The sequence below is a fragment of the Rutilus rutilus genome, assembly GCF_951802725.1.
Source record: "Rutilus rutilus genome assembly, chromosome: 7".
NCBI lineage: Eukaryota > Metazoa > Chordata > Actinopteri > Cypriniformes > Leuciscidae > Rutilus > Rutilus rutilus.
This window is the reverse complement of record NC_140221.1, coordinates 8588178-8615372: the sequence shown is the minus strand read 5'-3', so window position 1 is coordinate 8615372 and position 27195 is coordinate 8588178. Positions and strand designations below refer to the sequence as shown.

The 27195-nt window shown below is 37.2% G+C and overlaps 1 protein-coding gene across 3 annotated transcripts in view; it reads right to left on the bottom strand.

Annotated features, from left to right (window-relative positions):
• The window catches only part of arhgef12b (Rho guanine nucleotide exchange factor (GEF) 12b), an 83083-nt gene extending 56905 nt beyond the window's left edge, over positions 1-26178 (bottom strand). For 2 of the 3 annotated variants that reach the window (XM_084414020.1, XM_084414018.1), the window contains exon 1: positions 24695-26165. In XM_084414020.1, coding sequence (XP_084270146.1) covers positions 24695-24726 — 32 coding nt within the window. In that variant the 5' untranslated portion in view covers positions 24727-26165. Of the gene's footprint in view, positions 1-24694 lie in introns of all 3 variants that reach the window. The other variant, XM_084414019.1, reaches the window with a different exon arrangement.
• Between the last annotated feature and the right edge of the window lie 1017 nt (positions 26179-27195).

Sequence of the window (27195 nt, the reverse complement as noted above, 5' to 3'; positions counted from 1 at the left end):
GTTACTGAGCTGGGGACTATTTTCAGGCGCTGCGTCCACCAAAAAGTGGAGTATCCCTTTAATGACAGCAGCCAATCAACCTGTTGCCGTCTGTCTTTTATGATAATCAATGAACAAAAGAAACTTTTGTAACTTTAATAAGGATTAATATACATTGTATGTATAAAAAGAAAACTATGCAGTTTTATTTTACATTTGATTAAATTTCTGTACCTGAACTTTGTTCAGTTGTATTTATTTGTGCTACTGCTAATTTGTTTATTTGTTCATATTTTATTACTGACTGTTTACTTTTCTTTAATGATGCAATGTATGAAATACGGATGCAACGAAATGAAAATTCTGGATGCACTTGGCCGAAAACCGAAACTTTCTTAATTACTAATTTCTCAAATTAGTTTTGTATATTAATATTTGACTTTTTAATGAAATTAAATAATTTTATGGAATCTGAACTTAAAAAATACAAGCCAATAAAATAAAAGAACACTTTTATTTTAAAGTAACACACCAAAAGAGTAATGTATTAAAATAATATATCAATAAATTATTCTTAATTCAGTTATATGCAACAATCAGATTTAACGGATACATTTTTTGACCAATTATCAAAATATTATTGTTTATAACACTGATAAGTGATCACCCGGATTTAGACCTACTTATATTGTATTTATATAAAGCATTCACAAGCAAATTTGCTTTATGTATTTCCCCGGCGTCGTAATCAGGCACGTTTAAATGTCAGGAAACACGATTCCTGGCTACATGTCAACACTTGTTATTGTAATTTAAACAAATAATGGTTTGATTTACTCGCGTTTTCTCAGTTTCCCCCATTAAATCCAGTCATGCAGCAGCTTTTTTGCCACTCAGTCCGGATGAGAGGGCGTTGTCTGGAGGGAAAATTATGTTAATGCATACCCTCTATAGACATCTTTGACACTTTTCACCGAGTGCTTAAATACAAAAGGGAGCATTTGAAAGCAAGCATCTATCAGCGGATCCCTAATATATCCCCTGATAGACACCTGCTTTCAAACGCTCTCGTGTGTATCTGTGTAAGCGCTTGGTGAAGAGCGTCAAAGATGTCTATTTACAACATGTTTTTGAAGCGTTGATCATTGTAACCAATCACAGACAAATATTTTGAGCACGTGAACACAATGGCCAATCAGAGACATATTTTGAGCACGTGAACACAATGGCCAATCAGAGACATATTTTGAGCGCGTGAACACAATGGCCAATCAGAGACATATGTTGAGTGCGTGAACACAATGGCCAATCAGAGGTGTGTAAGAATCCGTTCAACAGCGCTCGAAAAGATCAGTACCCGAAGTCGGTACTTTTGACAACACTAATTCGAAGTTGTGCGTCTTCGAAATCAACCTGCGAATGGCTCACTTATGATTGACTCCGCATACTAAACTGCGAACAGCATTTTAATGCATTTTAACATAAAAAAAAATACACAAGTCTAATGGCAGGTCAGGGGTCAAAGGTCAAATAATCTGGTGGAACACAAGCCGAGGCAACAGCTGATTCCCCAGCAGCTGAACTGAGCTGCCCATCGGCTGCATAGCAGTGCAGTCCCAGACATGAGATTCTGCCTCCAGACAACAGCATTTCTACTCTGATCACGAACCCACTTCACTCACACGATTCCTCACTTTAATCATTTAAAAAACGAGTGCAAAAATGGCCCCAGGGCTCTAAAACAAACATGATTTACACTTCAGAAGCTACAGTCTGGTCACAGCGGTGTGAGAGAGACTGATGAGGTTGTGTGAGTGTAGAAAGCTCAGAGTTTATGACAGATGCGGCAGTTTCCTCAGGGCAATCCCTTCGAGCCTCGATCAAGTCTACAATTGACAGTGTAAATGCATGAAACACGCTTGACATGAGTCAAGACTTGCTCTGTGTGCCACTCTGCATGTCAGCCCCAGGCTACTGTTAGTCATTGAAAACTAATGGCATTAACGTATACTAAGACGAGATCATGTCACTTAAATCATTACTGGCAAGTATATAATTGAGGCCAGACGTAATAATGGTCAAAGAATTTCTATGCGTCTAGAAGCTGGTTGTTTAGCTTTTTACAACTGAAAAGCATCAGTGTTCATTGGAGCATTTTAAAATATGCAGAAACGATCACGCAACTACCTGTAGCACAGTAAAAAAAAAAAAAAAAAATCGATTTATCTATTGTTAAACTAAATCCTTTTGATGTTATTTGATATAAATTAATATTAGAGGTGTAACGGTTTTAAATTTCTCACGGTTTGGTTTTTATCACAGTTTTAGGGTCACGGTTTCTTTACGGTTCGGCATATGCTATGTCCAGGGAAAAATGAAGAAAATAAGAAATAATCAAACTACAAGCACCAGCACAAATAAATGCAACAGAGCAAATATATAAACTCCTTTTCAGGTGATTTTGGCATCTAACAGTAATTTTCAGGTACAGAAATTTAATAAAATCAAATGTAAAATAGCATTACATTTAATCCTCACTGTATAAATTAATAACAGAATTATAATTTTTTTTGTTCTGGTTGAAAGTCTATCCTGATAGCAATCACTATGTTAAGTGGTCTTAATGTATTTTATTGTGTGTGGATGCATAGGACCATAAAATGTTTGTTCAATCATTGCATTTAGTCCAAAAAAATTATACCACTGTTCCCTGTCAGTCAAAATGTGTTTGCATTCCACTGCGTCAGTGAGATTCGACTGTGTTGCCGATATGTCCTGAAATCGCATATGAATAAAGCAGAAATACAGTGCATTCTTTCCTTTATTTCAACAGGTCAACTTCTGAACTGGAGTCATTTCAGAATCACATACTTATGTATGCAAGCAATCGCTTCTTGCAGGGAGGGTGGGATTGTATGCTTTCAATGCTAGCAGGCTACCATTTCCCAGATCATCCATTGCACCTTTAAAGCTACAAAACCTATCCAGTCAAGAGCAGTGAGTGATTTCCTTGTCTTGTGTTGTTTAATAGACAGCAGGAATATTAGGCTGCTGTCACTAAGACAATGCACGGATCCAAAATACTGATTCTGGTACACATACGTTGTCTTTCTCGATTGTTTACCTACTATGTTTGCTAGGATACTCGCCAAGATGGGCATGTTGACAATTTTTGTGTGAATTTGTCCGTTCAAGCGCAAGACTTGGAAGAGAACTCACTATTTGCGTGTAGTCTGAGAAGCGGCTTGCGTGCTTCAGATGAGAGGACACACAAATCAGCGTGTGCGCGAGAGTAGGGCTGGGCGATATATCGCATGACATTGTTATGCGCATCTCGTCAGTAAAGCCGGTTCCTTGATTAGTAGTAAATCGCCATCACCTGCTTTCAGATGGAGCGGCATTTACTACACAGAGCCGTAGTTCACTGACAAGCTGAGCCATATCGCATTAATTATCACGGACGTATCGGCTGCGATAATTAATGCGATAATGTCATGCGATATATCGCCCAGCCCTACGCGAGAGTTCTCTTTCGTGTCTTCTTGCGCTTGAAGGTTTAAATTGGCAAGGCTTAAATGAGTTTAATTTAAACACAGATAGCAACGTGTGCTGTTCAGACCTCACCTGTGCTCTCGCACGGTCAACATCAGGGTATTAACAGTGTAAATGACTGGTTATATTAGAGCATTCAGCAAATCTATTGAAGTTTACAAAGAGTGACTTTTGTCCACGTTTTTTTTTTTTTTTTTTTTTACATCGTTGTTGTAACGTATTGGAAAGACAGAATGCATATATACATTACACACCTAATTAATATGCACTCGCTCTAAATTGGATTTAAAAGGAACCTTGTTGCTCAGTTTTGAATCTAAGCGGAAAAAAGAAAATGCTTCAGTAAAAAAAAAAAAAAAGGTTTGCTTCTGTTTTATTAAATTAAGTTAAAAACAACACTTGTCAGTTTTCAATATAATCGCTGAGCCCCAATCCTTCTTGTTTCACAACTGTTTATGATGCAATTGAACCTATTTTATAACATAACAGAGACAGCTCATATACATATTGCAATTTCACTAAGCTGATACAATGATGAAATACGTGAGAAAGACGAGAAAGAGACAGTGCTCCCATCTTTACTGGCTCTGTCACAACGGTGTTGCTGTCAGTGTCTGTTGTTTGGCAGCAGTGTGTGGGATTCCCCACATCATCTCACAGATCAATATTTCAAGCATGCTCCAATTACACCAGCTCAATTATATCTGCCTCAAACCTACTGAACCAGACGGTTCATTTAACCAAATGGACAAGCCAACAATTAAGCGTCCAGCAGGGAAATAATTTGATACCAGTAACCAGAAGGACAAAGAGCTCAATATATCGTTTAGAGCCAATCCAAAGATATATCCACAGTATATATAGCCAGAACTCCATATCAACTCTACAATACACACATTAATTCCTGAAAAATTAATACCTCAGAAGAGAAAACTCTATTCAAATGTTACTGTTAATGGCCATTCAAGAACATGCCCAGAACATATCCAGGCCAACATAATCAAAAGAGAGAAATGAGAAATGATGCTTTGCTTTAAGAAAAATCAAGCAAAATGTAAGGTGCAGTAAGCAATTTCTGAGAAACGCTGTTGAAAGTGGATCGGACCGTGTGACACAACACACTCGTAGCCAATCAGCAGCAGGGGGTGTTGACACTCATGATGGGGGAGGAGGGAGAGTGAGCAAGGAGGAGATTTAAAGAAAGACTGTAGAAAGAGAGATTATGATAGATGCTCACAGCTAGCACAACTCAACAGAGACTTCACTGGAGAGCACTCAGATTCATGGTAAATACTAAAAAGAACATAATCCTTTACTAGCTACATCAGATGGCTGTTTTTTTGTCTTTTAGTGTAGAGATGAGCATGACATGTTTCCCTGGCAATGTCAGCGTAAGAACTGTGTTTTGTGAGTTGTAGGATAAAACAGATTTTGGTAGTAGTCATAGAAGTATGCATGTTTTATAACTGTGTGTACCTGCGTCTTGCTGCGATATGACCAGTCGAACAAAGAATGAACAAGGGCTCCAGTTTCCCACAGTGGTAAATTTAATCTTTACAGTTGTTATTTTGGTTAGTGGTGGGGCGATTTAAATACAAAAGCTGTGAGGTTTGGACTTGTCATTCAAAGAATAGGAAAAAAAGATGACCTTTGTAACCATTTAAAGCAGCCATACCAGTTTTGATGTCAGAATTTTCAACTGTTTCAACTTACACACTGAGAAGCCAGTAGTTAAATACTCCAAAAGTCTCTGGGAGTGTCCAGGACACTGCTCTATTTATAGCAGCTTGATTACGAAAAAGAAAATAAAGGCACAACAACAATACTCTCACGTCTTGAATGCCAAAAATACCAGACAATTCCTGAGGGGTGATTCAAGCGCTGGCCTTTCACAGCCTGGTGCTTGAGTCATCTGGTTTTATCTACTCAAGTCTAACACTGATAAATCACCCTGTTACCATTAGTTAGAGAAAACTAGTATGGCACATCTCCTAATAAATAAACTAATCCTAAAACACATCCTTGACTTCTCAAAACAGCTCCCATTAGCTCTGCTCCAAATCCTAGTGAGCTGTAGGTAGACACCAAATAAAGCACCACAAGTTGTTCCAAACAGTAGGCAGCAAACATGTGCTGACTTAAGTAACTTTATTTTGTCCAAGTTCTAAAGCAGAATCACTTATCTTTCACAGAGAAGGCCATCCAAGAATGCATTGCAAAAAGTAGTGAAAACAAGAAATATTCCAAGAGAGCAGCCAAGAGAAATGTAGACTTTAATTTCATGCAATACTAAGAATCAATATTCCCCTATTTTGTGTGTGCTGTCTTTATGCTTGGAGGCAGCAAAAAGCAAAGCAGCTGACTAAGTTTTAGGATCTCAGGGAATGTAAGACCTTAAAAAATTTAGTCATCCCTGTCTCATAAATCACTACAGCTTCCTCCAAAACAAAAATGCCTTTGAAAACTTTCAGCAACCAATAAAACAACTCGATTTGAGTGGATGAAAATTTAAGTATGGATGGATAAAAGAGGGAACGATTTGAGCACAGGAGGAAAGAATGCTTTCAAGGCAAGATAAGCACTGCAGCAGGAATGAGACTGTGAACAACGAGAGCTATGCTGAATACCAAAATCTCCCAGTTCACGTCTCGGCTATGAAGTAGTTTCCAGGCAACTCCCGGGTCTGTCAGTAGCCTCTGCCTAGTTGATGGATTTCAGTAGCGCAGGCATGTCCCCAGTGCTGTAACACCGGGGGAGGTTGGCTTGTGCACTTTGTTGGGAGAACAAAAACAAAAGGCTGGGCTCAGCAGTTGCTTTTGTCACTGGTTACTTAGTACACTGAAATTTTAACAGGCCCTACAGCTGGGGCCTATTCAGGTATAACAACGTACCACTCACTCTCTCTGCTATCTGCCATGTATGATGACAAGGATCACATGTCCCCTTGATTATACGACATTTGGTGAACATAAAGGGAAGTAATTTTACCCACAGCCACAAGTCTGATCACTACTTGGATTACATATTGTTTAGAAATAGCTTTAACATGATTCTAATATAACTAGTAATGCAAATCCCAAAGCAATGCTGTATGTTCCTGGATGAAGATCTTTGCCAAACAACAACCCTAATCCCAAAACCTCCTGGAGGACCATTATCCTGCAGAGATTTGGTCCAATACTTATCTAACACACCTGAACCAGCTGTTAAAAGTCTTCAGGATGATTATAAATCCAGGCAAGTGATTTTAGGCAGGTTGGAGCTGAACTGTTCAGGACACCTTTCAAGACACAGTTACCTGGCCGCTCCAGTAGCAGGATTGGACACACCTGCCCTGATATCATTACGAATGTTGTTTAAATACCTAATCCTAGCCCTAAGCCTAAGAACTAAGAATCTATTTCATTTTAAATTCCCCAACTGCCCTCAATAAATAGAGTTCAATCACTCAGCATTTGATCCCATTTTGCAAATGTTCATCCTGTTTGCTAGAGCTGAACATCTACAGCGAACATAGTTCAGAGTGTAGTTCCTAAATCAAAGTCTCACAGGTCCTAAATCTATCATTCAAGGATCTTTATCACATTCCAAAAGTAATTCAACGCTATATTGAATTTCAGAAGGAGAAAACTCATAATGTTGCTTTTTGTACTCTGCCATGAAACAGTGAATTTATGTTTCATTCCACTTAACTTTTAAATGCACTTTTAAACTCACATCCCATGAACATGAAACCGCGAAAGCTGCTCAGATCGAGAGCAGAGATTCATAATGCATCATGATGTACAGGCAGATGTTGAATCCCTGAGTCATGGGAGAGTCCTGCAGATACGGAAAAGGCAGACGTGCCATGGTTCTGTGGCTGGGTTTGGTAATGGTCTGTTGGAGCAGGAAGCAGACGGGCACGGACATTGTGTGGAACGTGGCAGGGTGGAGTTGCCAAGCCCTTCTTATCTCCCTTTCAGAAGCAGATGTTGCCAGCTGTGTGGAGCAGAGATACTGATCGGGGTGCGCCTCATGTTAAGATTCGCTCCACTGGACTGGAGACTGGAGAGGTGGGGGAAGAAAGCGGGATGCAGGAATACAGATTTACAGGCCCAACCACAGGTACTGACAGCAGAGATAGCCTACTTCAAAGATTTTTCCCTCTTTGACAACTGATTCACCCAAACTAAAGCATGTCCAAATTGTGTTTCTTAGGGGCTGTTTACATGACACAGACTTTTAACTAAAAATATAGCATTTTTAGTCGTTTTTGCTAATCTGTGTGAATGGGGATTGTTTTGACAAAGCTGTCACCTGTAAACGAAAAACTTTTCCAATTTTAGTACATCGCTGTCATGTAAACACCCTTAAAATGTTCAACATGAAACCTGGTGTTGATTCAGAACCAAAATGGGCATGCTTGAATATGATATAAATGCTTTTTGAGTGGCACTTTAGGTCACTCTTTAAATATTTTGGAAAGATGTGTTCTCAACTCTGTATTTGACAACTGAACCACTAGTCTCGCATAGCCAGACCTTAAGACTGGCGGCAGAAGGTCTGGACTCTGTCGCAGCTTTTATTGGTCAAGGACCGCCCAAGAGGACGTCTGACTGACATGTAACATAACCAATCACAGTTCGGTTTGTTCCGCGTCATGTTTAGGGGCGTGAAAACGTAACGCCGATGGTCCCTGCAATGCCAGACAGGCGTGCATTTATGAATTATTCATTCAAGAACGGAGCCGTGAATTTCATATACTTTTGAAGATCCAGCGCTTAGTTGATCCTGGTAAGCGCTCATTGTCACAGTTGTAAACACGACTGCGTTCTTCTTCCATGAGGGAGTTTGGTGTCACGGCATTTGTTTCCAGACGGACTGCGGAATGCAACACAACGTCTCGCGGACATTCTGTAGAATTCAACCAATCAGATTGCGACTTCGAAACTCCTGAAGTGTTTCCAGATAAGTGTGTCATATGCATCAGATGTTCAGCCAACGGTCCGTGGGCGTGACGTCTGAGGCTGAGACTACTGAACCACCAACACTAAGGTACACACCAATGCAACATTAAACCGACTCTAAGTCCATGTCATCTTTTCATTCACGTCAAATGAAATATGAAATCTACCCCTGAACTAAGTCCATTAAAATGCTTCACATTTCTAAGGTAATTACCTGCATGATGTACAACACACAATGGTTTTAGAATGCAACACCTGCTGTCAACATGATCAGGTGCACCTAAAATTATATGTACGTCAACACCTCCAAAATGCGCAAAAGCACAACATTTTTCTGTCTGTGAAACCAGTTTTTCTGTCTGTGAAACCATGATCCGTCTATCATGTAATGTCTGTATGTAACAGCAATGTGAACTTATTACAGTGGCAACCTGTCTGGAGAAACCTGAAGGGCCTCACTCAAGGGCACAGTGGTAATAATTTTAGTGGGGATTGAACCGGCAACCTTCTGGTAACATGCTTGTTTGATGGCATGGCGGACAGTATTACTAACAGTAACATTAACATCTGTGTTGACAACACCTTCTCCACCGGTGAAGTATGCAGCTTCCCCAACAACATACCCTGGTCATACAAATGACCCTTAAAGAAGGGGGATAGGGAGGGGATGAATGCATATAAAGAAAATTTAAACCAAAGTTGAGGAATAGCACGGATTCCTACAGGAGAAAGGAGGAGTGCAGATGCAGGACAATAAGGTGGAGGACAGTTTTGGTGGGAGTAACACAGGAGAATATGGAGATGGCCAACAAGCAGAACCAGTTCTTTAACAGGATGGATTCAAGGTCCTCTGTGGTTCACCATCCAACCACCCATGGCCACTGGCTCCCCGAGACCTCACAGCTCTAAATACCTTTTGCCTCCATTCCCTCTGAGCCTTCAGCTAGTAAGAAACAGCCAGTCTCACTCACAACCCTGCACCTGTCACACTTTCACACCTCAACATGCACCGGCAATCCTGACAACTCAGTTCAAGCTGAACGTCACAGTAGACCAGGTTCAGAGGGAACTGAGAGGCACCTGTTACCATTAGTCCCTTCCTGGAAAGTGTCCTTGTACTCTGGAAAACAACATATTGGGTCCAGACACCAAAGCACCCCACTGTTAACAACAGCTAACGTCACTGAACTCTAACATTATGACAGTAGAGAAGTACAGTCAGGCATATCTGGTCGACCCCTGTTTGGCTTGACGATTCTATCTTCAGCTTCTTTAATAACTCTGCGATTGTGGGGTATACATAGTAAGGGAGTGAGGCAGGAGTGAGAGTACAGATTACTAATTAACAACTTGCAAAAACCAAGGAGCTGGTTCACTTCAAGTGGAAACCGGACCAACTGCCCCTCTATATTGTCTGATGTAACAGGCCGCTTAAAATTCATTTTACCTCAAAATCAAAAGTAAAAAAATAAGAAACTAGTCTATATTTTGCTTTGAGAAAGGACCATTTTAGGACCATGTGTTCACCAGAGATCTTCAACTCTTCGGTCACAAGAAAATTGAGGTTTTGGCCTCAACTATTAAATTACAGCTAAAATGGCATAATGCAGTCAGTAAGTGTAATGACTCATTTTGGCTTCATAGTGGCATTTTGAGGCTCTAAAGTCTCTTGGCTTTGGTCTGCACTTTGGTCTCATACAACATGGATGACCTTTGCCAATCCGTAAATCCTCTGGCTCAGAGGCTGATGCTTCTAAAGAAAAAAAGTGGCAATTTAAATCTCATTTCTCGTAAGCTCAATTTTCTGTCATTTTTTTGCACATGCACAATCTGTTATAAAAGAGACACACTGTTGTCTATGCTTTGACAAGACTGATGTAACTAAACTTTCACACGTCTGGCATGAGGGAAAACCACAATTATGAGACAAAGTTGAAGCATGACAGGCAAAGATGATGCAAAGAATTATCACTGAAAATAAATTAGCAAAGAGAACAAATAAAGATAATGCTTGAGTGCATGTAAAAAAAACATTTAAAAAAAAGTTTTTGCAGTGATCTTTTTCCTTCCCAACCCTCACTATAAAGCACAAAGACCAAGTGTAGCTGATCACAGATCAGCAGTAAACTTCAACAATCACCTCATCCCGAGGACTGTAGTATGTCAGCAGGTTGTCGAGCTGTATAGATGGCAGTCAGCATGGCAAAAGGTTGGATCTGAGGAGGTCAATTTCTTTCCTAACAGCTCGTCTGGCAAAGGAGAATGGGAAAGCTGCAGCAACATTACTTGCAGTTTCCAAGGTGACGCAGCTGGGAGAGTCAAAGGGCCTGTCACGTGTGTGTAGCACGAGGACTCTGTGTGCTGTTCTGGCCCCAATATCTCCAGCCTCCAAAAGCAGACTGGCTCCCACAGCCACTTCCTACTTTTTCAACACGGGTCTATAACCCCGTCCCTGTCTCTCTCGTTCACTCTCTCTCCCCAGCCACACTTCCTGTGGGAACTGTAGGCAGCGAAGCCATTTAAGAGCTCAACATCCTACAGTCCTTTCTATTTAAACAGGCCTACTACTTTAGTTATTAAACTCATGTTAATTACACTGAGATTAAGGATGCACGATATATCGATATGGGAATGATGAATGGTACTTTTTAATTAGTGTTTTTTTGATGGCCGATGCGGATACCTGGAGCAGGGTGGCCGAATGGCAGACCAAAGCTGATCTTCTGTACGCATTCACTCACTTCGACCACTATTTTTAATGCTATTATCATCAATCCGATATGAAACTTAGTCTGATATATTAAAGCCGATAGGTAATGGATTATTTTCTTCAGCTGAGACACTTCAGATGTGCGCTGTTCGCCATAATGGTTTTGAATTGCTTGAAATATGATTGGAATCACTTCAAAAAGGTAGAGAAGTTAAATGCAGCATCTGCAGCACAAATTGGTCATATAGGCTACATCAAATTATAATAAAACACGACTGTAAAGGAATGTTGTGAAATCTTTGTGCGCCGTGTCAATGTGTGTTATGCCATTATTGATATAGTTATCATCATTGGTGTGACCAGGCTTTAAATCACAGTAATGCTTTGCAAGAACAGAGAGAAGTACTGATCACACATAAATACTCAAGAGCTGTGACATTTATCAGAAATCCCTGGAATTAATATAGTCTAATATAGTTTAATATAGTATAAATCACACAACTTTTAAAGCCATGACAATGTGTCACTTCCTGGAGTATTCAAGCTCCGCCCCTCCTCTTCTACTTCTGTACCATGATTCACTATGACCAGAGTGAGAGAGTGAGATTTCTCTAATTTCTCCCATTTCTTTCCAACAGCCCATGTTTACTCAATCGTACTTTGTACTCTCAAAAGCTTTTTTTTCTTAATTAAAAAATGAAAAATAAAAAGCATTTGTTAGTGAACTCTTGTCTTCCAGTGTCTGGCTCGCTGGGGTGTCGGCCACGATTAGTACAGGCTTCTATCTACTCAGCAAGCTGAGACATGTCAGACACACTAAGAAGGGGTATTTCATTAAATGGGCCAAAATTACCATGTGGATCTGCTCATACATTACTCATCCTTTCTCATATCATTTGTATTTACTGAAGGTGAAATATTCAAGAATGTAGGTCTACATTTATGTGGTCATACACAGTCCCAGCTGGGGTACTCATTGCTTACAGGTAGTGCTATCTCCTACAATACACTGATGTAACAGCTATATTCAGAATGCCCTACTATTAATATATTGTGCACAGCGGTGCCGTACAGAATTCTGTATTTTCAGCAATACAATTTTGTATCCCACAATTCAATGCACTCAGATTAAACCTATCATAAACTGACTCATTATTTGATCATTTCAAAACAAAAAAAATTATTAAAAAGACAAATAACACTTTTTGTTTCCAAGATGAAAACTGGTAGCATACTACTGTTCATTGCATAACGCATACGGTTTCATATACGATTTACATTTCCTTTTGATTACTTTATTCAATTTCTGTTGTAGGCTTTTACTTAGCTGAATACCACTGTTAGAAAGCACTGTTTATTTAGTTTGTATTTTTGTTCTGTTGTATTTTTTGTCGGTTTTGTTTGTAATTTAGTTTCTTTGTTCGTAATTTAGTTTATTTGTTCTTAATTGTATGGCTGACTCTTTACTTGTCTTCTGTAACTGTTTTGAGGACTTTTACTTTCATTAATTAACCTAGTATTAGTTTTTGCTAGGGGTGTCACAATATATTGCAATACAACAATATGTATCGTGGATAGTGACAATATATATTGTGTCTAGTTCACCCAAAATGAAAATTACTGTGTGAGAAAAAAAAAAATTTACGTTTACAGAGTGTAGTGTCAGTACTACATTAAACTATATGTATCGAATCATGACATGAGGCTATCGTTACACCTCAGTTTTTGCTGAAGTAATGATAATTGTGAAATTTCACTGACATTTAAAATTAATCCTATCATATCAACAGAATAAGACTATGATCATATCACCCACCAATAATCATGTTAAATAATTGTGTTTTCAATATTGAGCAAAATAATCATGATTTTTGAGCAGCCCTAATGTCAGTCACAGTGCTATTTGCCTACCACGTGTTTGAGTTGAGTTTGCACTTAACTGGTAAGCACTAAGCAGTGAGCAGTGTATACTACTTTTCCATACTGAACAACACAGCCAAAGTTGGGTCCCATTTATAAAAATGACATTAAGGTTTCTGATTAGCTATTGCATAAATGGCTGTAAACTTAGATCATTGCAAATAAAAGCTTGAATAAATGTGGAAGAATAGATAAGATCAAAAACAGCAAGCAAGAGCTCTATAACTCATGCCTGTGGTGCCTGAACAAGAAAAATGAAAAAGATGATCTCATGGTATTTAAAAATTACGGCAATATTCAGCACATCTGTTTTTTCAAGAACTTCTCAATCTCTCACAGACAAACACAAACACGCTCGCACGCATTTTTTTGCACAGCCAATGAGAGCGGCACATAAAATGCTGACAAGGGCTGCTGACCATCAGCTGACCAAACAGAGCAAAGCCTGCCTTCCACCAACAAAACCAGCATAGCTGGGAAAATCTGAGCAGTTCGCCCTGCTCCATACATCTTCTCCATTCACTGCAATTTGTAATCCATAAATCTAGAAAATAATTGAGCCCTCCTAAAACAACCAGTTTCAGATCACAATACACTCCCTGTAATCTGTCAAATCGATCTGTTTGGTTGGAAGATGTCACATGAACAGGTCTAAAACTTGAAACTGATTTGTCAGACACTAGGTACCAGCAGACTTGCAAGATTAGTGTCAATGTGACTTTATATGGAGCAAGCACCTGTCATCGTAGCAGGATGTTCCTGATGGTATCTTTCCCACAATCCTATGTCATGTGCTGAGGGTCTGATCTTTCACAATCATAGCTAAACATATGGCTCCCCTCCAATTTATTTTTCCAAAATGTTGTATTGGTCACAACTTAGACTTATCATCTGATAAAGATCAGAACAGACAGTCATACTGGGTCAAATTCAGGTTTGTGAGGATCATAATCCTGTAGGTCTTGTACAAGAATGTCATGTAACAATATTATTTAAAATATATATATATACATTACTACTATTGAATCAATTCTCAAATTAATTTGTAATTTTTTTAATTAAATTTGAATAAAAACATTTGAGTTTTAAGTGTGCAAATGTATGCAAACAAAGTTCATTTAAATGCAAATAATGTTGTTTATTTGTGGAAAAAAAGGGGTTATCAAGCAAAAGTATTGTTAATTGGGTTTAGCTAAAACCTCTTTTCCTGATTAAAACAACAGCCCACAGTTTAAAGGGTTAATTCACCCAAAAATTACTCCCATCTCATGTCGTTCCAACCCCATAAGACTTTCGTTCATCTTCAAAACACAAATGAAGATCTTTTCGATTAAATCGCTAAACAACAATTAATTGTGCTATTCTCTGTATAACTAAAGATGTCATTTAATGGCTGTGTGGAGGTGGCCTATGATTTACTGTTGTTTTTTAATAATGAAATGCAGTGGGCTGCGGATGTTTACAGTGCTTGCAGGTTGACACTTCTAACTTGATTAATGTAGCAGTTTTATTGGCCTGTTCAGACCAGAAGTTAATCATAAATGAATGAATCCAATATCTATATTGCCACAAGGAGCACATTAAACAGCCTCAACATTCTAAGGCATTTAAAAGCTAAATCTCCCTCTTGGCCTTATTTATGGTAAAAGTAATGCCAATATTTTGAAACAAATATATAGTAAAAAAAAAAAATAGTAATAATGGGTCTCATTCACTAAGCATGAGTATGCCGTAAGAACGATTTTAAGAACAAATCACGATTCACCAAAAATGTTATTCTAATTCAAAATTTACGAAAAATATAGGAACACCTGAAACCAGCGTATGCAAAAAGCACTTACTCTGTACGGCCTTATAATCGTGTTAAGAAGTTATATTTCACCCTAAAACAACTATAATTACATTGAAGTATGTTGCATTAATTGTATTACATCATCCATATATAATAAAATTATTAAATATTACAATTTAATTTCATCTTAAAAACATTCTATCATACCAAGTTAAAGCGGTGTTAAACCTTCAGCTGCGAGGTTTCTCTGAACAACACAGATATACGCGAATGTACAGCTGGCTAATGAGAGGTCTGTAATCTGGGTCTGTATAAAAAGGGTTTATTGTGAGAACTGGTGAGAACGGCACACTTGCTCAAGGATTGGGGCGAGAGCGCGTCTGAAACCAGCGGCAAGTTTGACGAAAGGCTGTAAGGAAATCGTGTGCAGAAAGCCCTTATATGGAGATGGTTTGTGGGTGTTTTATGCAAATGACTAACCTTGTGCACGTGACCGCTCATTTAGAATACTCCAAATTCACCAACATCAGACAGGGTGTCTACAGATATGAACAAGTTAAATTTAAGACTTTTTAAGACCTTTTTAATGCCACTTTGAATGAAATTTAAGACCAAACCTGTGATGGAAATACACATTATATTACATGCGTATATATTAGGGGTGTAACGGTTCACAAAATTCACGGTTCAGTTCGATACGATACACTTGTGTCATGGTTCGGTTCGGTACGTTTTTGATACAGCATAAAGAAATAAATGGCAGAGAAATTTCCTTGATTTAAATTTTTTATTCTTTTTTTATTTACTTCTTTTTATATTAAAACTAACATCATAAAGTATTATTATTATATATTTTTTTACTTTGAGCAATTCTAGAGCTATAATTGACTCTTCTTAGGAGCATATAAAACAAAACAGCTCCTTGGAAAAAATGAAATGTCATATTGTAGTAGTTATAAGGGTCAATGACGTATAAGGATTTTCAACAGGCCAATTTTAAAATACGAAAATTAACAATATATATTGCAATTGTTCAATAATTAAGAATGTTGTGTACATAAAAATTCAAATAAAAAATTTGTATTAAGTGATTTTAGTGTTTTTTCATCTAGATGAATTGTCCATAGGCTTAAAAAATGTCATGTGGGGCGACCGTGATTTATCTTAAAATTAATTAATTTCCTTAACATAAATGTATTTTTTTTTACATGTTCTCAGTAATTAAAGTGTTTAAAAACAGAGTATTTGAATTTCTTTTGAGTTTTTGTATATAATGATCTCATATTTTTGTTCTGCAATTTCAGTCGCCTTCTAAAATGCAGTTAACAGACTTATTTTTCCTGTAAATTGCATAAAACTGATAGAAATGTTTTAAAAATATAATTTACTAAAGCATACTGTATCAGTGATTCATATTTCAGCCACAGAAATAAGATATTTTATTTTAAATTTAATACAGTGATAGCTTTTATTGGTCGCACCACATGATAATTGGTCGCTCCAAATGACACGAAAACCTTATATAGTTAAAAATCTATTTAAAGAGATCAATGAACAATACATTTTATACAAAATGTTTTATTTAAACCAGATTTTATACAAATTTCACAGAATTTTCCTGAACATAAACATTTTATAAACTCACTTTTATAAAAAAAAATCACTTCACAAGCACCATTTAATTTAACTTGACTTAGAATTTCTTTCTAACAAATAATAATGTTATAGATATAAATTATTTCATAAAAGTATTGTATACAGATAACATTTGGGGTCAATAGTTTTTTAAAAGTAATTAATACTTTATTAATCAAGGACACATTCAGTGTCACATTCAGGCGCAGGCTATAATGTTCCGAAAGATTCTATTTCAAATAATTGCTGTTCTTTTGAACTTTATATTCATCAAATAATCCTGACATATAAAATGTATCACAGTAATCCAAAATGTATCACAGTTTCCCCAAAAAATATGAACATTGATAATAATCAGAAATGTTTCTTGAGCAGCAAATCATTAGTGACCCTGGATCACAAAACCAGTCACAAGTCGCACGGGGTATTTGTGGCAATAGCCAACAATACATTGTATGGGTCAAAATTATTATTATTAATTCCAAAAAATCATTAGGATATTAAATAAAGATCATGTTTTATATTTTGTAAATGTCCTACCATAAATTTATAAACATTTTTTTTTGTGAGTGAATATAGCAATATTGCAAACATAAATGGACAACTTTAAAGGCGATTTTCTCAATGTTTCGATTTTGTAGCACCCTCAGAATCTAGATTTTCAGTTGTATCGGCCAAATATTGTTCTATCTTAACAAATCATACATCAATGGAAAGCTTATTTATTCAGCTTTCATATGATGTATAAATCTCAATTTCAAAAAATTTACCCATGTGACATTGACCCATTGAGTGGTTTTGTGGTCTGGGTTACATATTAGAATTATTTCTGAAGGATCATGTGACACTGAAAACTGGAGTAATGATGCTGAAAATTCAGCTTTGATCATAGGAATAAATTACAGTTTACTATATATTCACATAGAAAACAGATATTTTAAACTGTAATAATATTTCACTCTCTTGCTGCAGGGTTAGAATTTTTTGGCTTGGCAGTGGCATCTGGTAAAATAGATTAAAATAGTTTAAAATAAATAAATAGGCAATAATAAATACACTACTAATAAATGCATTATTACTAAACTGAAATTACATGCTCTAATTTTTTTTTTTTTTGCATTTTTCTCATATTGTACAAAGAGTAAACACAAACTGTCTGAAATCTATAAAAAAAGATCCCAAATTGCATAAAAATCTATTCCAAATGATACTAAAGTAAAGTACTTTTTTTATATAAACCGTCAATTGAATATAAAAGCATAAAACTGCCAATCTAGGACATATATCTATCATGGAAAACAGTCTGCAGTGGTCGCACCACATGATATTTGGTCGCACCACATGATATTTTCAAATTCAATCATAATTTACAGGCACAGAATTGGCCACCTTAACAAAACAAGCTAGTTTGCCAAAAAAGGTCACTATGAAATTTATAATAAAAATATATATTTGTAGAAATAACTTTAATATTATATTTTTTTTGAGGTCACACCACATGACATCCAAATGTGGCAACTACATACCAACCATTACAAAGGTTTATTTTTTTTCCAATTTGAGAGAATTACAAACCTGCTTGCTGCTTCCATGGGTCCTTGGTAAATTGGTTTATGATGTAACTTACTGTGTTTGAATAGTTTTCAACATATAAGTCCCAAAATGGTAGTTCCTTGATGGTCGCACCACATGATATTTCATAAAATGGACATCATCGGACAAAGTTTGTTTGTATATTATGATGGAAATATAAATACAACTGCTTTGAATTTTTTTAAAGGATTACAAAACATTTTGGAAATCATGCCAAATAGTGCAGAAAATAAATTTGAATAAATTCAGAGTAATTTCAAAGACGTTTTCAAAACAGAAGTTATGGCCGGACGGTCGCACCACATGATGTTTTGACACTTTAAATAACAAAAAAAATAACAAATATATAAAGGTTTTTTAAAAGTTAAAGTGAGTACATACATGGCAGAGGTACTATAAATATACAGTATCCTTTTATGCATTTAAACCCATTTTTGCCTGAAAAAATGCAACCGGACAGAAAATTTAGGCGTCACGTCATTGACCCATAAACAAAAGTTTACCGGTATTTTAGTTCAGATTAACATTTGAGGGCAGCAATTGTATTCATAATGTCAAAATAAAACCGACGTGTTACTTAAAGGCATTATAGCTTACTATTCCTGCCAAACGTCCATGGTTGCAGTTAGTAAATCCATGGTGAATGTTGCTGATCTGTGGACACTGGTAGTTCATTCATGGCACAATGTTTCTTCCTGGTTTCCATGTCAGCGCTGTTGATCCGTTAATAACGGAGACATATGAATGTTTCTCACTAGATCTCGCAGCGATGTTATTACTTCAGTGGCGAATTCAAATGCTTTCTTTACTGCATCTCTTATTAGCGCTGTGTAGTAACAGTGTCGCATGATCACGATCGGCTCGCGCTGCACTGGTCCAAACTGATAAACGGTCCTTCAACCACACAATAACGAGCAGTTTCGTTCCGCTTGCATTACGTTTGCCATTTGATGTTGGGCACTGTTGTGGTCGCGCCGGCGTCTCTTACATTATGAGCGCGCTTGCCACGCGCAACGCGCCTACATTTGAAATAACGAAACAGCGTTACCAGAAAAAGCCTACATTATCATTATCAATAGCTGTTTATGTAATACAATCTGAATCATTCTCGCGATTCGATGCTTCACTGGTTATTTGACGGTCCGTCAGACTGGAGAATTTTTTGCGGTTACGTGACCAGAAATATTTAAGACCTATCGAATCTGAATTTAAGACATTTTAATACTTTTTAAGGCCTTTTATTAGGAAAACTTTATTTAAGACATTTTAAGACTTTTTAAGGACCCGCGGCCACCCTGTCAGAACGATGTTAAGAACAAAATCATGTGCGTACGAACGTGTTGTGAATTAGGCGGAGATGTTTCGAATACGAAATAATCTACGCAATTATTAGTAATGAGACTCATTGTCTCTTTATTAAAAGACTAAATTGTTTATAGATATAGATCATATAACTAAATTATTTTACATATGCAGCTTTAACTTTTTTAACATTTTCTTTAAACAATTTATAAACATACTGTACATAAAAACAACACTCCACCAGCCTATAAGCCATTTAAAACTGCCACTGCCTGTATGGTTCTCTTATCTGAATCCATACAGAATGGCCAAGTGACAAATAAAGTAACAAAGCAACTCAATTTCTTCCCATGATGCACTGCTGGTGGCTGGCAGCTCTGTCAGGAAGAGCTTGTGGCCTGGCCCAGTTGACAGACATTGTTTATTAGTGATGTCACCACTTCCCGAGAGGGCCTCGGGGGTTTAAAAAAAAAAAAAAGACCACAGATCAGCGAAATGCTGTGACAAAGAGCAAGCTGCACGATACAGCCTTCGGCAAACATTCAATGCAGTGATTCTTGCCACATGAAGTCAGATAAGAACACAACATTTTTTTGGTGTCTATTTAGTTGATGTTAGTTAGATATATCATTTCAGCTATAACTATCTGGGAGCCTGAGGTTATGAGGACCCAAGCTCATCATGTTTGCATTGTAATGTTTCGTATATTATTTAGTTGATGTTACTGTACAGAATACTGTAAACATCTGAATTTCACAAGTTATAAAAAACGAATGTCCCCATCAAACAAGCATACTGTACGAAGCGCCGTTATGCTAGCCTATAATGTCACACATAATTAGCTGTCCAAAACCAGAAAAATTCTGTCTTCACAGCCAGTAAACAAAAGTAAGACTATACCAAGGCACAAGGAAAATGCTTTTTTAAATAATAATAAATAGTTAATTGAAAAGTTTTCTTTTTTTCACGATTTCTAGTGAGAAATAAGTATTGTAGTCTTGGATATGACTAATTCTTTACATTAATTTGTTCTAGATCATTAGACATGCAGTTACGGTTCCTGAACCTAGTTTCCTTATTAGGTGTTTTCGCACAAAAACACCACCTGTGAAGTCATCAAGGCAGTGGCCTTATGTTTCGGACACAGCTGTTGTGTTACTATGAAACCAAACAGATACATAACTTGAGTTGCTTTCTCACATCTGCACTATTTTTAAAAACACAAAAAGCTTTTGTGAAGCCTTGAGATTAAAGTGGTGTGTGGTGACGTACAAAAGCTTTCCAGAAGAAGAAGGCTTCTGACTCACTCGCTACTGCCAGACAGTTATTCAGACAAATGATGAGAGGTGAGCGGAGCTCTGCTTTGGTGAGACGTCTTCAAAGAGCCTGGAGAAACTAGAATACAGCCGGACGAATAATTCTCCACTAAAAATGCCAACGTGCCCTCTGAACTCACTGCCAAATCTCCAGCTGCCCAGCGAAGAAAAACAGTCTACAAATGCAGCAAATAAAAGCCATTGAGACACTGTCTGTCCATTATGTATAGGTTTGGTCATCGTATTTATACAACGTAATATATACACACTATACACCACCAGGCATTTATGTGTATTTACAATACAGTTAAAACAGTAATAGTATGAAATATCATAAAATGGTTTTCTATTATTCTATTCTATTCCTGTGATGCAAAGCTGAATTTTCAGCATCCATTACTCCAGTCCTTAGTGTCATATGATCCTTCAGAAATCATTGTAATATGCTGATTTTGTGCTTAAAGGTATAGCGGAGGATTTTCTTTTTCCGGGTGGATCATCGAGACTATTGGTCCTCCTAAGTGTCAATCATTCTGGTGATATGTTTACGTAAGGCCGTCGTACGTGCTCGTGCACACGATTCACACGATGGCGTGCGCTCAAAACACAGGTTGGGCTTCCCACTGATGCCTCAGTCGCGAAGTTTCTACTTGACAGGTAAAGTTTGGCATGCTATTTGGAGAAATCCATTTAAAATCACTGCTAGTAAAAGTTAATGTAAGCTATGATTAGCTCGTGCATGCTCTCTCGTGCACTCGTTTAATAGGCGTTCCCTCTCGGGAGCAGATAGAGTGTTGCGCATGTGCATTTTTTCAAAAAGTGGAGAGGGCGGTTCTTTTCTAAAATTCGGGACAATCCTCCGCTATACCTTTAAGTAACATTTCTTATGTTGAAAACAGATCATCACAAACAAAAACAACATAATGGAGTTTTGTAGAAAAGCATTTAGGCATCCTAGATTAGGGTTGGGTATCGCGTGAATTTTCAATTCCGATTCTTATTGAATCCTATTCTTATCGATTCCTAATTTCGATTCCAATAAGGTGCTATGCTATGCATAAAGCTTTTATAATAAAACAGATCAACATCAATTTATGTAATACTACTTAAATTATTTTATTAAAATATATATTATTAGGACTGCACTATAAGGAAATAACAAAAAAACATTGATCATTGAATAATTCGATAATGGAATTGAAACCACACCCCCATTTTAAAAGACTCAATTTGTGAATCTGAATTTGTGCAGCCAGTTCAATTTACAGTACTACAGAAAATATAATACAAAGTTTCAGTGGGAACAAATGTTGCGTAACGGTTCACCCAAAAAATTTAAATTCTGTCATTAATTACTCACCCTCATGTCGTTCCAAACCCGCAAGACTTTTGTTCATCTTCGGAACACAAATTAAGATCTTTTTGATGAAATCTGAGAGCTTTATGTCCCTCTATTGACAGCTACGCAACTACCACAAATCTAATATGTAAAACTAATCCGTATGAATTTGAGTGGTTTAGTCCATTTTTCTCTGAAGAGACAGGATGGCTTTATATGATGAAAATATTGAATTTAGGCTTCACATTATTAACATTCATCAACTCACTCGCATTGGTAAATGGAAGCTCAAGCATGTTCACTTGACGTGCGAGAACCAATGAGGTTTGTTACGCAGCACGTTTGAGCTTCCGCAAGAACCAATCAGGTTTGTTCTCGCACGTCAAGCAGGTTCAGTTGAGCTTCAGTTTAAATGTTCATTGATTAATGTTTATATGTGAATAAATGTCTAAATTCAATCTGTTCCTAATATAAAGCGATCATGTCTCTTCAGAAAATTTGGACTAAACCGCTCAATTCATATGATTAGTTTTACAATCTATTTATGAACTTTTTAAAGCGTCAAAGTGGTAGTTGTGCAGACTGTCAATAGAGGAACAGAAAGCGGAAGATTTCATCAAAAATATCTTCATTTGCGTTCCGAAGATGAACGAAACCTAACTAACAGTACTAACCCTTTAAAGGAAGCTTCTTTTTTTTCTTAACACATGCAACACGGATGCTTATCTGAACTTTCCTTTTCAAAATAAATAAGTCTCAAATATGCAATAAAGCAAATGTCAATCTGCGAAATCCTGATAGTAGATGGTAATGTTTACTGAAAGCAGGTGCCCTGTTCTTGCCTTTGAGGAAACGACCTGTTTTTCCTGATGACTATCATAGAACATCACCTTACAAAAGCAGCTAGACCCTGCTGTGCACTACATCTGTACTCATGCAATTTGCAAGATGGATATCATTTAAAAATAAAGCATAGGCTAGGTGTCAAAACACAGATGTCACACAACATGCACCAAGGCACAACTCCGCACACAGATAAGATGACAACAACAAGTTTGCTCTCAGTATCTTCTGAGTTTTGTTCTCTGAAATGTGTCCGACTGGTCGAGCACGAGCAAGCACAGGTAACAACTCAAACGGTGTAAAACCACAACAAGAGACACATCGAGTCTTAAGAGCAGCATTAGCAGAACACAGTGAGATGACAGTACATCTTAAGTCCTTCCTGTCACAAGCCGTGGGCTCGCAGGTTTAGTGATGAGTCGATCATGAACAATTAGTTCATTTTCATTCCTCTCACGTGGCAAGGAACGACTCGAACCAGAGTCAAAAGGTGAATTAGGCCTAATCAATTATGTTTCTTGTACTGTGCATCTCACAGTTCTCATTCTGAGTGACTAGTGCACTACCAAAACAATATACAAACACACAAACCACACACTGTCACAATAAATTAGTGGTTCCAAAGTGTTTTTGCTTAGAAAGTTTATCTGGGAATAAATCAAGTAAATTTGAGCTGCAAGGTCATAAGGTCACCAGTTTTCTTATCAACTTGACAATTTTGAGAGAAACAGGTTCGACTGCAAGTCTCACACATACAACATCCGGGAGAACAACTTCAACCAAAAACTGGATCATCGCACTTGTGACAATGTTACCCATCATGCTCTTTAAGATCGGTTTAAAAGACACTGAACATTGACTTAGGTTTGGGTTTTGTATGGGGATACTTATTCAGATTTTATACTCACCCTTTACTAACTCGCCTTACATAAAAAGTACTATGGCAGTACCAGGGTACGTTGAGGTGTATTGATATTAAATGATTAGCATATTCATGTGATGGTATTTATATAGTACTCAAAGGTATTTAGAAGAATACCATGGTACTACCATGGTACCAAAAATAGTACATTTCTGTGTATATTTGAGCTCTTTAAAGAGATAGTTCCCCCCCAAAAAAAACAAAAAAACAATTATTCATTTGCACACCAACATATTGTTCCAAACCTGAATGAGTTTCTTCTATTGAACACAAAAGAAGATATTTTGAAAAATGTTGGTAACCAGACAGTTGACGGCACCCATTAACTTCCATAGTATTCTCTTTTTTTTTTTTCTACTATGGAAGTCAATGGATGCCGTCAACTATCTGGTTCCAACATTCTTCAAAATATTGTTTTGTGTTCAACAGAAGGAGGAAACTCATGCAGGTTTGGAAAAACTTGAGGGTGAGTAGGCGAAGTAATGACAAAATTTCCATTTTTGGGTGAACTATCCCTTTAAAACAACACCCAAGGTACAGTTACACCATGGTAATTTGCTAATAAACCATGGTAGCTAATGACAATTATATGAATACCAAAGTTTGTACATAGTACCCCAAAGTATGTATAAGAATACCATGGTATTACTAAGGTAAACATCCAAACACTTGTAATTTATTATGTATTCCCACAAGTAGCCTACATTTTGTTGAAGGCTGCCAGATTCATCTCAACATCAACAATATAGTGTTTTGGATATGTATAAACAATGTCATAAACCTAAGACAGGTCACTATCATTATCATAAACACAATCATGTAAATATTATGTCATCATTTACCTCTCAGCAAGCGTGGACTGTGTGCCGCTCATTGGGCTTTCCTTTCTTGATTTTCTTCAGCTCTTATCCAATTAGCATTTTACCATGGTAAAACACCTTTGTATTCGAAAGAAAAATAATAAACAAAAACATCAACAAGAGCCGAGTGGCACTTTTGAATTTTGACAGTTCCGTCTTGATGTTTTCGGGAATGTCTCCTCTTGAATGGAAGAGAGATACAAGCTTATGTTTTATATTTCCACGGTTTGACTGTGTTGGTTTTACTATGCTGTGTCATTTGACTGTAGCTCTACAGATATCAAAGAGTTAGTAAAGGAAATCGATGCTAAAAGCAAACACAGATGATCAATGGAGGAAAACTCTTTCTGTCTGTCTGAGACGCTTCATCATTTTCCCAGCCAAAATGCCACCACACAGCCCGACAGGCTTCCCCCTCGCCCCTGTCTGGATACAGTCGCCTTTGTCAATCCCAAACCACGACTGGAAGTAAACTCAGATAAACAATCTTTTGTTAAAATGTTGCCTTACGAATGAAAGAGACTGTCCGGTCGCATTTCACGTCAGTCCAAAAGCTCTTGGCTCGTTTTACAGTCCCAATTGTTACTTCGTACGTCTCGGCGGTTTTCTATCATTTCCAACACGACATACTTCCAAATCGGCATTCCTAAACAGAACCGAATCCCATAAGCGAATTTTCTCTACTGTAAAAAAAAAAGAAAAAAAAAAAGTACGTTTGCAGTAGGCTATACTGTATTGCCACTGTAAAGTTAGTTTGTAAACTAAATATACATCCTTTTTAGGCCCCTTACACGCTGAATGGACTTTTTCTCCATAAGAATGTATGTAACAGTTATCCTTCCTGTCCACTCCAATGTGTGGAAATCTGGGGAAATTCACTCAAACGATGGATTAAAACAGCCACACGGTTCAGCCTTTCATCGTAATTCCTCTCCTACCTAGTCCAACTTCCAGAATTCCCACATTTTCCACTACAAAATCGGGAGAAAACTTTACAAATCGTTTGATGTTTGTGCTAGGAGCAGCGGTATAGTTCCCAGTTCAGGAATTCTGCTCAAAGAAGCTTCGTTTCAAAGCGGCAATAAAATACAATCCACACTTGACGGATGTGCTACACATATTTTCCTCTCGCGAACGGATTCCCTCTTTTCCCGGAATAATTTGTTTGGAAACTTTGGTTTAGTCGGGTCCTTCCCTTCTTGTCTCCATGTTTTCCAAAATTCAGTAGTTTTTAGCCGTTCTTTTTCCACCAGAATCTGTGCACCAAGAATTCAGTCTCTATACAAACGCGAATGAAGAAAACACACGCATATGTGTTGTCACGTGTGTCAGTTTCGCGCTGTACGAAGGTTAAAAACGATTAAGAAAAAAATCACAAAAATCCAGATAATTCCTGACTTTCAGTAAAATCACATCCCGGATTCCTACGCCTGCTGCGAGCCTGCGACGCTTCACCTCCTTTTGCGTATCCTTCCGCAAACAGCAATATCGCCTCCCAAGTGTTGTAGACTAGCCTACTAGTTGTTGTCAGTGGCAAATTAAGAACATTACTCACTCACTTAAACCAATAAATCAAGTTAGATGGTTTACAGATTAGCCAGAAACGGCAAAGAATAAACAAAGCCACTATGTTAATGAAACATTCGAAAGAAGCATAGGCTATCCATAGTTAAATGAATGCTGAAATCAATTAAGCATGTGTAACTTTCATATACATTCATTTTCATCATATAATTGTATTGTAATATTCAACAACAACAACATCAACAAAAAGAACCTGGCTTGTATTCATGGTCATGCTGTGTTAAACAAATAGGCCTAGAGCTGATGTGTAAGTTATAATCTATAAAATACCAAATAAGGAGAAAATAAAACAGAAATAATTCATTTGGAATGAAAGACACTGATACAATAGAGCTGTGATTTATTGGTCAATAGCGATAAGGAGCATATTTCAATCTTTTGCGCCACCTAGCGGTTCAAAAGTTTTAAACAATTAATAGATATCTGTGAACATAATATCAATGAACAGATATATTTCCAGTGTTTCTGATCCCACAGTAACATTTAACAATAATCTGTAAACAATTTAGCTCATGTGTGAACAGGGATACTGATATTGGCAGGGTTTTCTCATCTGTCACAAGAAAATCAAAATCAAATTATAATAAATAAAACAAATGGGGGGAAAATGCAGTTGTGAAATCTTTATTGCGAAAGTTGTAGGTTGTAGTTGAGAGGCTTTATTTATGTGGACTCGTCTCATACATACTAAAAAATCTAGGCCTACATGTTACGTTCAAAACAGGCCTCTTGCATTATCAATATAGTTTGCCATTTTAAACATTTCAAGATTCTTCTGTGGTTTGGATACAGTGGCCTATCATACATATATCTTCTCGTCTCTTGTTTAGTGTCTATATAAAAGAGAGAAATACCAGTCCAAACAGATCACAGAACAGATGCTTACGTCTTTTCTTTTT